Source organism: Toxorhynchites rutilus, chromosome 1 (genome assembly GCF_029784135.1).
Source record: "Toxorhynchites rutilus septentrionalis strain SRP chromosome 1, ASM2978413v1, whole genome shotgun sequence".
In the NCBI taxonomy this organism is placed as follows: domain Eukaryota; kingdom Metazoa; phylum Arthropoda; class Insecta; order Diptera; family Culicidae; genus Toxorhynchites; species Toxorhynchites rutilus.
In genome coordinates this window covers 121,386,581-121,398,678 of record NC_073744.1, presented here as the reverse complement: position 1 = coordinate 121,398,678, position 12,098 = coordinate 121,386,581, and the positions used below count along the sequence as shown (strand labels likewise).

At 37.6% G+C, this 12,098-nt stretch overlaps 1 protein-coding gene and 1 long non-coding RNA gene across 2 annotated transcripts; one reads left to right on the top strand and one right to left on the bottom strand.

Moving 5' to 3' along the window:
• The first annotated feature begins 4,993 nt into the window (after window positions 1-4,993).
• LOC129762849 (uncharacterized) lies at window positions 4,994-6,093 on the top strand. Its single transcript, XR_008740725.1, has 3 exons — window positions 4,994-5,542; window positions 5,603-5,683; window positions 5,742-6,093. It is a non-coding gene; the product is annotated as an uncharacterized LOC129762849 (long non-coding RNA).
• A 141-nt stretch (window positions 6,094-6,234) lies between these two features.
• LOC129761390 (tigger transposable element-derived protein 2-like) lies at window positions 6,235-11,579 on the bottom strand. The gene is made up of 3 exons (XM_055759111.1): window positions 10,480-11,579; window positions 9,948-10,330; window positions 6,235-6,629 (listed from the first exon to the last, which is right to left on the bottom strand). The coding sequence occupies exons 1-3, from the start codon at window positions 11,577-11,579 to the stop codon at window positions 6,235-6,237; spliced, it is 1,878 nt and encodes a 625-aa protein (XP_055615086.1).
• Between the last annotated feature and the right edge of the window lie 519 nt (window positions 11,580-12,098).

Below are 12,098 nucleotides of genomic sequence, written 5' to 3'. Positions count from 1 at the left end.
TATATTCATGTGAAAGAGTTTAATTGAATGTTTTCTATCCATGTAACACTGTGACCAAATATGTTTCAATCAAGTGCTATTAACAGGTGGTTATCGAGTTGGTATTAACCACTGGTGGGCTTCCAGTATCGAGGAAAATGTGGAAATAACTAATCGTTACTGAAAATAATCTGCCAGTTCCTTTGGGAATTTTCAAAATATATTCATGTGAAAGAGTTTAATTGAATGTTTTCTATCCATGTAACACTGTGACCAAATATGTTTCAATCAAGTGCTATTAACAGGTGGTTATCGAGTTGGCATTAACCACTGGTGGGCTTCCAGTATCGACGAAAATGTGGAAATATCTAATCGTTACTGAAAATAATCTGCCAGTTCCTTTGGGAATTTTCAAAATATATTCATGTTAAAGAGTTTATTTGAATGTTTTCTTTCCATGTAACACTGTGATCAAATACATTTGGTTTTGTGGTTTTTCAATCAATCGCAATTAACAGGATAGCTTCAGAAGATTATTCTTCCCCATCAGTAGGATATTTCCGTATCCAACATTGTATGCGCCCGCAATCGATTATTGCTCAGTCGCCGAAAGTTCCGAGCTCAGAGAGTTCATTCCCCTCTAGTTTGCCTTCCAAATTGCCATCGTAAACCACACCTTCTCTCGATTCAATCACACACAAAAAGCATACTTAAGCGATATTCTGGTGGTGAGACACATTCATTTTTCGTGAGGACATCGACAAGACAACATCGTTGCCTAACGTGCTGGAGGAGGTGGACGGCGAAGGATCGACACATACACGCGCAGAACTCTTTCCGTTAGGATGCCATTCAGCATCGAGAAAGTTCCGGAAAGATCTAATCATTGCTGGAAAATAATCTGCCAGTTCCTTTGGGAATTTTCAAAATATATTCATGTGAAAGAGTTTATTTAAATGTTTTCTATCCATGTAACACTGTGACCAAATATTTTTCAATCAAGTACTATTAAAAGGTGGTTATTGAGTTAGTATTAACCACTGGTGGGCTTCCAGTATCGAGGAAAATGTGGAAATATCTAATCGTTACTGAAAATAGTCTGCCAGTTCCTTTGGGAATTTTCAAAATATATTCATGTGAAAGAGTTTAATTGAATGTTTTCTATCCATGTAACACTGTGACCAAATATATTTCAATCAAGTGCTATTAACAGGTGGTTATCGAGTTGGCATTAACCACTGGTGGGCTTCCAGTATCAAGGAAAATGTGGAAATAACTAATCGTTACTGAAAATAATCTGCCAGTTCCTTTGGGAATTTTCAAAATATATTCATGTGAAAGAATTTAATTGAATGTTTTCTATCCATGTAACACTGTGACCAAATATGTTTCAATCAAGTGCTATTAACAGGTGGTTATCGAGTTGGCATTAACCACTGGTGAGCTTCCAGTATCGAGGAAAATGTGGAAATATCTAATCGTTACTGAAAATAATCTGCCAGTTCCTTTGGGAATTTTCAAAATATATTCATGTTAAAGAGTTTATTTGAATGTTTTCTTTCCATGTAACACTGTGATCAAATACATTTGGTTTTGTGGTTTTTCAATCAATCGCAATTAACAGGATAGCTTCAGAAGATTATTCTTCCCCATCAGTAGGATATTTCCGTATCCAATATTGTATGCGCCCGCAATCGATTATTGCTCAGTCGCCGAAAGTTCCGAGCTCAGAGAGTTCATTCCCCTCTAGTTTGCCTTCCAAATTGCCATCGTAAACCACACCTTCTCTCGATTCAATCACACACAAAAAGCATACTTAAGCGATATTCTGGTGGTGAGACACATTCATTTTTCGTGAGGACATCGACAAGACAACATCGTTGCCTAACGTTCTGGAGGAGGTGGACGGCGAAGGATCGACACATACACACGCAGAACTCTTTCCGTTAGGATGCCATTCAGCATCGAGAAAGTTCCGGAAAGATCTAATAATTGCTGGAAAATAATCTGCCAGTTCCTTTGGGAATTTTCAAAATATATTCATGTGAAAGAGTTTATTTGAATGTTTTCTATCCATGTAACACTGTGACCAAATATTTTTCAATCAAATACTATTAAAATGTGGTTATCGAGTTAGTATTAACCACTGGTGGGCTTCCAGTATCGAGGAAAATGTGGAAATATCTAATCGTTACTGAAAATAGTCTGCCAGTTCCTTTGGGAATTTTCAAAATATATTCATGTGAAAGAGTTTAATTGAATGTTTTCTATCCATGTAACACTGTGACCAAATATATTTCAATCAAGTGCTATTAACAGGTGGTTATCGAGTTGGCATTAACCACTGGTGGGCTTCCAGTATCAAGGAAAATGTGGAAATAACTAATCGTTACTGAAAATAATCTGCCAGTTCCTTTGGGAATTTTCAAAATATATTCATGTGAAAGAATTTAATTGAATGTTTTCTATCCATGTAACACTGTGACCAAATATGTTTCAATCAAGTGCTATTAACAGGTGGTTATCGAGTTGGCATTAACCACTGGTGGGCTTCCAGTATCGAGGAAAATGTGGAAATATCTAATCGTTGCTGGAAAATAATCTGCCAGTTCCCCTTGGAATTGAAAATTACATTCAAGCGAAAGGGTTTATTTTAATGTTTTCTATCCATAAAATATCCATATATAACATTTGGGTTTGTGATTTGTCAATCAAGTACAGTTAGCAGGTTAGCTTCTGAAGATTATTCTTCAGAACAAGGTTTTTCGTATCCTATATTGGATGCATGAAACCTTGTGCCTCCAACGTAACGCTCTCGATTTCGAAGTCCCCCAAATATTCATTTATTCATTCATTCAGAATGGATTTAGATTCAACTTCGAACAAATGATCTCTAAATCAACGATAGTCCTACGTCACCCTTGCGGTTATACCATAGATATAACCCACTTCCTGTTTTTTTAATTGGACATACCTGTAATGCGACACGTTTAATTGGACATGTTTACATCTAATTGGACAGAGGTGAATCCGCACTGACAGTGGTTAGTGTCGACGTCTGGTGGCGACTGTATATATATTACTGTATATATATACAGTAATTTACATTTAATGCGACATTTTTGACGTAGGACTACGTCTTTCATTTCATACCGGGGTGTAAAATCAAAGTTTCGAAACCGAAAGCGTTACGCCGGAGACCGAGATTTTGAGCGTTAATAGCTCCTGAACAACTGAACGAAATGGTATGATAAACACTTCATTCAAAAGATAAAATGTCTACGCGTTCTATACTTGATACTTTCTGATCCGAAAACTTGTTTCAATAGTCTCAAAATTGCTTTCAAAACAGGCTATTGAAATCACCAATCGGTATAAAAGCGAGCGCCGCTCGGAAATCCACTCAGTTCAAATTGAACAGCGATTGGAGCATGTTGTCGCTGTTGTGGTGAAGCTCTTCGTTTATCATGAAAGCGCGGATGAACGGTGTCACCAAGAGCCTGTTTGTGCACCCTAGGCCAGAAGGGAATCCATCAGGAGGAGAGTGATGCCACAAACGGTTCCCCGGGAAGACATCGCTACACACACACATACACGCGCGGAATTCTTTCCGTTTGGATGCCATTCAGCATCGAGAAAGTTCCGGAAAGATCTAATCATTTCTGGAAAATAATCTGCCAGTTCCTCTGGGAATTTAAAAATACATTCATGTGAAAGAGTTTATTTTAATGTTTTCTAACCATGTAACACAGCGATCAAACTCATTTGATTTTGTAATTTTTCAACCAAGTGTAATTAGCAGGAAAGCTTCTGAGGATTATTCTTCCCCATCAGTAGGATATTTCCGTATCCAATATTGTATGCGCACGCAATCGATTATTGCTCAGTCGCCGAAAGTTTCGAGCTCAGAGAGTTCTCCTCTAGTTTGCCTTCCAAATTGCCATCGTAAACCACACCTTCTCTCGATTCAATCACACACAAAAAGCATACTTAAGCGATATTCTGGACACATACACGCGCAGAATTCTTTCCGTTTGGATGCCATCCAGCATCCAGAAAGTTCCGGAAAGATTTAATCATTGCTGGAAAATAATCTGCCAGTTCCTCTGGGAATTTAAAAAAAACCTTCATGTGAAAGAGTTTATTTTAATGTTTTCTATCCATGTAACACTGAGACCAAATATTTTTCAATCAAGTGCTATTAACAGGTGGTTATCGAGTTGGTATTAACCACTGGTGGGCTTCCAGTATCGAGGAAAATGTGGAAATATCTAATCGTTGCTGGAAAATAATCTGCCAGTTCCCCTTGGAATTGAAAATTACATTCAAGCGAAAGAGTTTATTTTAATGTTTTCTATCCATAAAATATCCATATAATACATTTGGTTTTGTGATTTGTCAATCAAGTGCAGTTAGCAGGAAAGCTTCTGAAGATTATTCTTCAGAACAAGGTTTTTCGTATCCTATATTGGATGCATAAAACCTTGTGCCTCCAACGTAACGCTCTCGTTTTCGAAGTCCCCCAAATATTCATTTATTCATTCATTCAGAATGGATTTTGATTCAACTTCAAACAAATGATCTTTAAATCAACGATAGTCCTACGTCACCCTTGTGGTTATACCATAGATATAACGCACTTCCTGTTTTTTAATTGGACATACCTGTAATGCGACACGTTTAATTGGACATGTTTACATCTAATTGGACAGAGGTGAATCCGCACTGACAGTGGTTAGTGTCGACGTCTGGTGGCGACTTTCAATTTGGGACAAAACTCGATAGTGTAATCTATATCAGATTAGAAGGCACGAAGCCAGTTTTGAAATAATAAAATTTGAATGAAAATTTGTACACCATGTTAATTAATTACTTGAAACACGTATTTTTGATTCTTATTTAATCGATTGTCTATACACTTCTGATATTTTGACTGAAGCCTTTCATTATATATAATATAAAATTGTTCTCAAACACGATTTTCGTATGAGGTTTTTTACCCCATGAAAAAAAGTGTATTTCATTTAAATAGAATACTAATTTGATACGAATAAGTTAATTTTTATTCATAATTTTAATTTTGAAAACGTGTTCATTCCGCCTGAAAATTAATTACTATCTTGGACGCTCCCAAAATCATGAAACGAAGCTCAGTGCCGTCAACGCGAATATCAACAAACACAGCACAAACGAAAAACAGAATGTGAAAAACAAGTTAGAACCAGAGAAGAAAAACATCAAAATGGACTCAGAATAACATTTTGATAAATCGTGGTGAGAGTGTTCTACAAGTGGCTGACGAAACGGGCCTTCCACGGTCGACAGTTTACGGAATCGAGAAGCAAGAAATAGCATTGCGGTATTGCAAGGCGTTGGTCAACTAAACTATCCCCTGATTTCGAGATAATAATAGGAAATATAAAGGTAGAGAAACCAGATGCCGAAATCGACACAACTATCGTTAAGGAAGAATATGATGTGAAACTTAAAAATACGAATGCAATCACTCAGCCCATGGCGCCGAGGAAATTAACCAAGAACATTCATAAACTTATCAAAAAAGGTTTAGATGGATATTTTAATGTTATTTCCGCATGTTCTTATCTATATTAATTAATTGCAGCATCAAAACACAAATCTTATTTACGATATGGATTAAAGGATGTTCAAGTGCGTTGAAATGGAGGTTGCAATTTATAAAAAAGTTGAATAAAGTCAAATATCTAATCGGAAGTCTCTAATTCGCATCTCAATTTTTACAGGATTGTCATTTTCGCTGCAGAAAAGTGGAAATCATGTGTCACTTGCCATCTGTTTGTGAGAAACGCAATATCCCATATTGCTATACGCCGAGTCGGAAGACTTGGGAGCAGCAGTGGGTGTGAAATGAGGCACAGTCGCAATACTAATCCGAGAGCAGCCCGATTATCAGGAACAGTTCGATAAACTAAAAGTGAAGAATCAATGCCGTCAACACGAATATACCATTGTGCGAGTTTTTACAACACGATAAATTTTTAGGAGTATTTTCAACCATTTTTCCAATCAAAACAATTTATGGTGTTACAATCAATCATTTTGTATTTTTGTTATCATGCCATATACTTAATTAAAATTCACTATTGTTATTCGTCAAGAAGTCGAATAATTTCATTTTCATTTTCTTTTTTTCATTTTTCGGCTTCCACTAATTTACGGTCATCACCAACAGCAATAAGAACATTTTTGAGTACATCCATGATGCTGATAGCCTACTTATAATAATTGCGTTTTTCGGATTGACTGCTCCAAGAGTACATATAACCGAAGTACTAAGATCACCCTCAGCACTTTCGTTAGCATCGCAATCTTGCTCTTCATGGTCGGCCTCGAAAAAGTCACCACCAGAGGCTTGGCCAATTGCTCGTCGGTATATATTTGCGCTACATCTATGTTGTCTGAGTTGCTTAGCCACTCTTGAACTTCTTCTTCGGTCAGTTCGTAGTTTGGATCAACGAGTTGCACTACTTTAGAAAGCAACACGCGGGGGTCACTTGTTGGTGAAGAAATTGTGAAATCCTTGAAGGAGTTATAGTTTTGATCTTGACTTAAGAGATTGCGCCAACAGTTAGCAATCGTTTCTGGAGTTACAGTGGCCCACGCATCAGTCGCTAGTTGAATAGCATCATAAAGGCTAAATGATTTGATAACTTCTGTAACTGGGCGATCGCTGTCAGTTTCTAACAGAACACGGCGCAGAAAATTCGATTTATAGATAACTAAAAAATAAAAGACGGGTGGGTAATGTCGGGGACATAACCGGAGTGACGTAGGACTATACAAAGGGGACAGCTTTTGTTAAATATATATTTTAAATATATTGTTTTATTTTCTTCACCTACGTGAATACCTACCTATCTACCTGAAAAATGGATTTGTTTACTGTTTACTCTTTATGAATATGTTGATGGTTCTGAAAAGAAACTTTGGTGTTGTGTTTTTGTTATCACTCGATATTCCCATCTTGTTCGGCTAAACCTTCCTGTTTAGCGATTTGTTGTCACTCGCCACAGCTTTCACAGTTGGAAAATTTCTTCCCATCCAGCTTGTGACATATTTTACAGTAAATTACATTCAATGGCACGTCGCATTACCACCACTCAGTGCCGGATTGGAGGTAATTTTAACCTGTAATTGAACATTTGCGATGACAGTGGTACAGTGTCGACTTTCAATGTGGGGTCATAATTTGGATCTCTATGTTTACAAAAATGTCCAACTAAATAAGTCACATTACATGTCCGTCCAATTAGCTAAATGTCGAACTAATTGCAGATTACTGTACTTTAAATCTGGAAACAATTTAAGAATTGGTGAAAATTGAATAATCAGGAAAGTCCCCAACTATCAATAAGCTCAGAACAACTGCCAAATTCACATACTCATCAAATCCTGGCAAACAAATTATGAAAACATCAATTTGTGTTTTATTATTATTTTGGATAATGTTTTAGAAAGCATTGAACTTTATTTCCTAAACTCTTTTTTGGAAGGTTTAATGGCCCTGAAAAGCGCCTTGTTTTATGGAATGGTTCCAATTTAGAAAACTTAGTACTCGTGGTTTTGAAAAAAACCATTTCGAACGCCCTCGATGCCGCGTTGTTCTGGATTTGCCGCCAAAGCAGTTTGTATAAAGAACAAACTTTTTTCTTCTGCTACCTGCTGCCGTTTTGCGATTGCGTTTGCCACTCGCCATTCGCTGCAACTGCCTGTTGTCTTGATGTCCGCCGAACCGAATGTGTTCTGTTCCGAATGCAGGTTTTCTTATCGTCGCGAGCAGCTTTGCCAGCTAACTCGATCACTCCGGCGGCCGAAACTATATAACGCCGGCTAGGTGGACTGGTACACAGGTACTAACGCGCTCGATCAGCTACCCTTGCGGGGAACTCCAGATCAACACGAGCGGGAACTCCAGATCAAGGTTCGAGCGGGATTTTGCCTTTCCCTTCACTTTTCCTCCTTTGCCATATCCAACCATGGCTGCTTGTGTTGGTTTGTTGATGTGAGGTGATGCGAAACGATGTGGTGTACGGTTCGGATGAGAATGATCGTTACGGCAGCGGAGCGGGGATTTTTAAGCTGACTGGCTGGCTCGAGAATTACGCATGTGTGAGACTGCGATGTTTCGTTCATTTTTTTCTTTTTCCTTTCCAATCGTGCTTCATTCTATTTCGCTGCTGCTCTGGTTGCTCGTTTTGGTCGGAACGATTTGAGGAGCACAAAATGGACCAATCAAAAATGGGCACATAGTGTATTTGGACAATGCTTGATATTTCACAATTATTCAATTATTTATCTCAAGAAAAATGAAATGTTATTCGTTATGATAGATGCGTAGATATATTTCCTATCAATTGATGCAAAAACCTTTGCGATCTATTGAGAAATGCTCGAGTTATAAGCGTTCCAAATCTTGCATTTTTTCCTACTTGTTCAGTGCCTAGATTTCCATTTCACCCCCTATATCTTCCGGTTAGACGTAGTCCTACGTCAAAAATAATATTCACTAACTTGGACTCGAAAATGTAATGACATTATTACCCTTAAAAGCATTGATGATTCTTTGAACCATAGGCTGAAGAAAGCTTGTCACATTTGGAGGAAGGAAGATCACCTGAATTTCTGCGTCATCCACTTGAAACTTATCTTTACTGCAATGTGCGGTGCAATTATCTAGAATTAGAAGCGCATTAGTCGGTCTATTCTGTGCAGCTGCCTTCCGTTTGATCTCAGGAACGAAAACAGAGTATGACCAATCAGTAAACGTCGCACTAGTTTGCCACGCTTTCTTATTTGAAAAATAGTGTATCCCATCAGGCACGCCTTGCGTTTTAAAGCACCTAGGATTTGATGCGCGGCCAAGCACTTGTAATGGTAATTTGTGGCTACCACTTGCATTGCTGCAAGGTGTAATTGTCAGTCTCTCCTTCAACGACTTGCGTCCGGGTGCAGTTTTTTCGCTAGAACTAACCAATGACTTTGTAGGCAAGGCTTTCACAGACTATGTTCTTATCTTTGATGGTGAGGACATTATGCTTTCGTCACTTGTATTTCACTGGACGGTCATTTTGATCAGGCTTGCTGTTAGCTTCGCTGACGGTGATTTGTTCTAAAGCAATAGAACAGCTCGAATGAATGTTGGCCGGTAGTAGATCTTCTAAATGTTCATCTAAATATTCTCCTTGCATGTATCCTTCACCAATGTCTACGAAAATTGAGTCCATTTTGCTGTTTTTCTTTTCTGGTTCTAACTTGTTTTTCACATTCTGTTTTTCGTTTGTGCTGTGTTTGTTGATATTCGCGTTGACGGCACTGAGCTTTGTTCCACGATTTCGGGAGCGTCGAAGATAGTAAATAATTTTCAGGCGGAATAAACACATATTCAAAATTACAATTATGAATAAAAGTTAACATATCCGTATCGAATTAGCATTCTATTTAAAAAAAATACACTTCTTTTTACAGGTGGTGAAAATATCTCATACGAAAATTGTGTTTGAAGACAATTTCAATTTTAATGAAAAGTTTCAGTCAAAATATCAGAAATGTATGGACAAACGGTTAAATAAGAGTAAAAAATACGTGTTTCAAGTAATTAAATAACATAATGTAGTAATTTTCATTCAAATTTTAACATTTTAAAACTGCATTCGTGCCTTCTAATCTAATAGAGATTATACTATCTAGTTCGGAGCCCGAATTGAAAGTCGCCACCAGACGTCGACACTGACCACTGTCAGCGTGAATGTCCAATTACAGGTCACAATCTCCTCTAATGCGACACTGAGTGGTGCCTCGACATGTCGCATTAAATGTAAATTACTGTATATATATATATATATATATATATATATATATATATATATATATATATATATATATATATATATACAGTTGAATTTCACTCGTTGGGCTATCAAACGAATTACTTCCATCTTCTGTGTCTACCAACCATTCTTCTTGCATTTCAGGTTGATCTTTCTTGAGAACTGATGACAAAATCTCGTCATCAGAGAACACTTCACTGGTTACCCAATCTGGATTATGATCACCATCATACACCTGATCTTTGATCCACAGATCAATATCTTGCTCAGATGTTTTTGTTCCTGCCAAACTGTCAATCCTGGACACAAGCGCTTTGAAGTCATCATCGGCCGCTTTCGAGTCTACATTAACAGCATCCTCCGGCAAACCATCGATCAATTTCTTCCACGAATTACGTATAGTTTTGTCAGATATCTCCTCCCAAGAGGTTGCCAACCACGAAATACACTGTTGAAGATTAATCTTCTTCAATCGTTCTTCGAAACTAAAGAGGAAAGTACATAAATAAAACCTCAATTAGAATTTGAATTTAAATTTTGAAAAAGCACAGACGAAAAACTATCGTGCGCATAGTTTTGTGTTTATATTTGGAATTAATTACAAAAATTTAATGTTTAATATTTGGAAATTTACCTTAAGTGTTCGTTTTCCAGAATTAATGCGAGCATCAGTTTTCTTTTATACTTTCGCTTGATTGCATTGATGACCGATTGGTCCATCGGCTGGCATTCAGCAGTTACATTTGGTGGGAGGTAGATCACTTGAATTAGTCCATCGTCACTCTGTAGAGATTCGTCAACGTCATAATGACTGGTGCAATTATCAAGAACCAGCAATGCCTTTGGCTCCAATCCTCTCTCGGCCGAAAATTTTCGAACAGCGGGGACAAACTCTTCGTGGAACCATTGACGGAACAACAGTCTGGTCATCCAAGCCTTTTTGGAATGATTATATGAAACGGGAAGTTCTTTGATATTGATTCCTCGTGGTTTTGCAGCAGTGCAAATGAAATACAACGGAAGCTTTAGGGAACCATCTATGTTGGAGCAAGGCATAAACGTATACCTTGTCTTGTTTTGCTTCCGTCCGCTTGCCACGGTCTCATCACAGGTAACGACAGAGCGTGTGGCTAGGAGCTTGATGAACAAGGCAGATTCATCTGCATTAAAGACTTGGGATAGTGATAGCTGCATTTCCTGAATCTTCTTCTGTAGAACCTTCTTGAAATTTAGGTACGCTTCAACGTTTACCGATGCCTTTTCTCCTGTTACGGCTTTCACGCGCAATCCAAACCGCTGCTTAAAACGATGCATCCAGCCATCCGAAGCAGAAAAACCGTGCACCGCATAGAGCCCCCGGTCCTGGAACATCTTAAACAGCAGCTCCGACTTTGCTTTAAGAATATCCACTGTCAACAAAATGTTGGACTGCCGCTGCTGTAAAATCCAGATGTAAAGAGCTTCTTCCAGCAAAGGGAACGTCTGCTCTTTCAATGTTTTTCGATTATTTACACCATATTCCTTGAACTTGTCCACCGCCTCACGAATTGCTTCTTTCTTTTGGATTATTCTCGTGACCGTAGAAGATCCTACGCCGTACTTCTTCCCAAGAAAGTCATGCGTACCACATCCTGCTTCAAAATCTTCAATTATGCGAACCTTCTCCACCAGCGTCAGGAAATTGCTCCTCCGTTTCCGGTTAACGTTCGTACTGGATCCTTGCAAACCATCCATTTTGAGCCTGGCGATCGAAATGAACGTATATTAAATCTACGCTAATTTTAATATCAAACTTCATTAAGAACTTACCAATTAATCCAACCTAGAACGAAACTCAACCACGAATGAAATAAACGTCAGTGGTGTGAAAACTTTTCTGCGTTTCCCATAACAACAAACAATCGGTGTGACCCTCGATCGATTTTCGACTGAACTGTCAGCCTCAACGAGTGAAAGTCGTTCACAAATTGGGCTAAGAGCTTAGTGCAACGAGTGAAATTCGACTGTATATATATATATATATATATATATATATATATATATATATATATATATATATATATATATATATATATATATATATATATATATATATATATATATATATATATATATATATATATATATATATATATATATATATGTACTTCCAATAAAGTAGTTGTTTTGAATTACTCATTTTCATTCAATATGTGAAGACCCTTTTCGTTTTTTTTATATTCAAAACAGTCATCTTTCTTCTTCTTCTTATAT

Coding starts and splice junctions, on each gene's coding strand:
- LOC129761390 (XM_055759111.1), bottom strand. CDS start 11,579: ATGGATGGTTTGCAAGGATCCAGTACGAACGTTAACCGGAAACGGAGG. Junction 10,331..10,479: donor CTGGAAAACGAACACTTAAG/GTAAATTTCCAA, acceptor TTTCCTCTTTAG/TTTCGAAGAACGATTGAAGA. Junction 6,630..9,947: donor GGTAGACACAGAAGATGGAA/GTAATTCGTTTG, acceptor CTATTCAACTAG/CGACTGATGCGTGGGCCACT.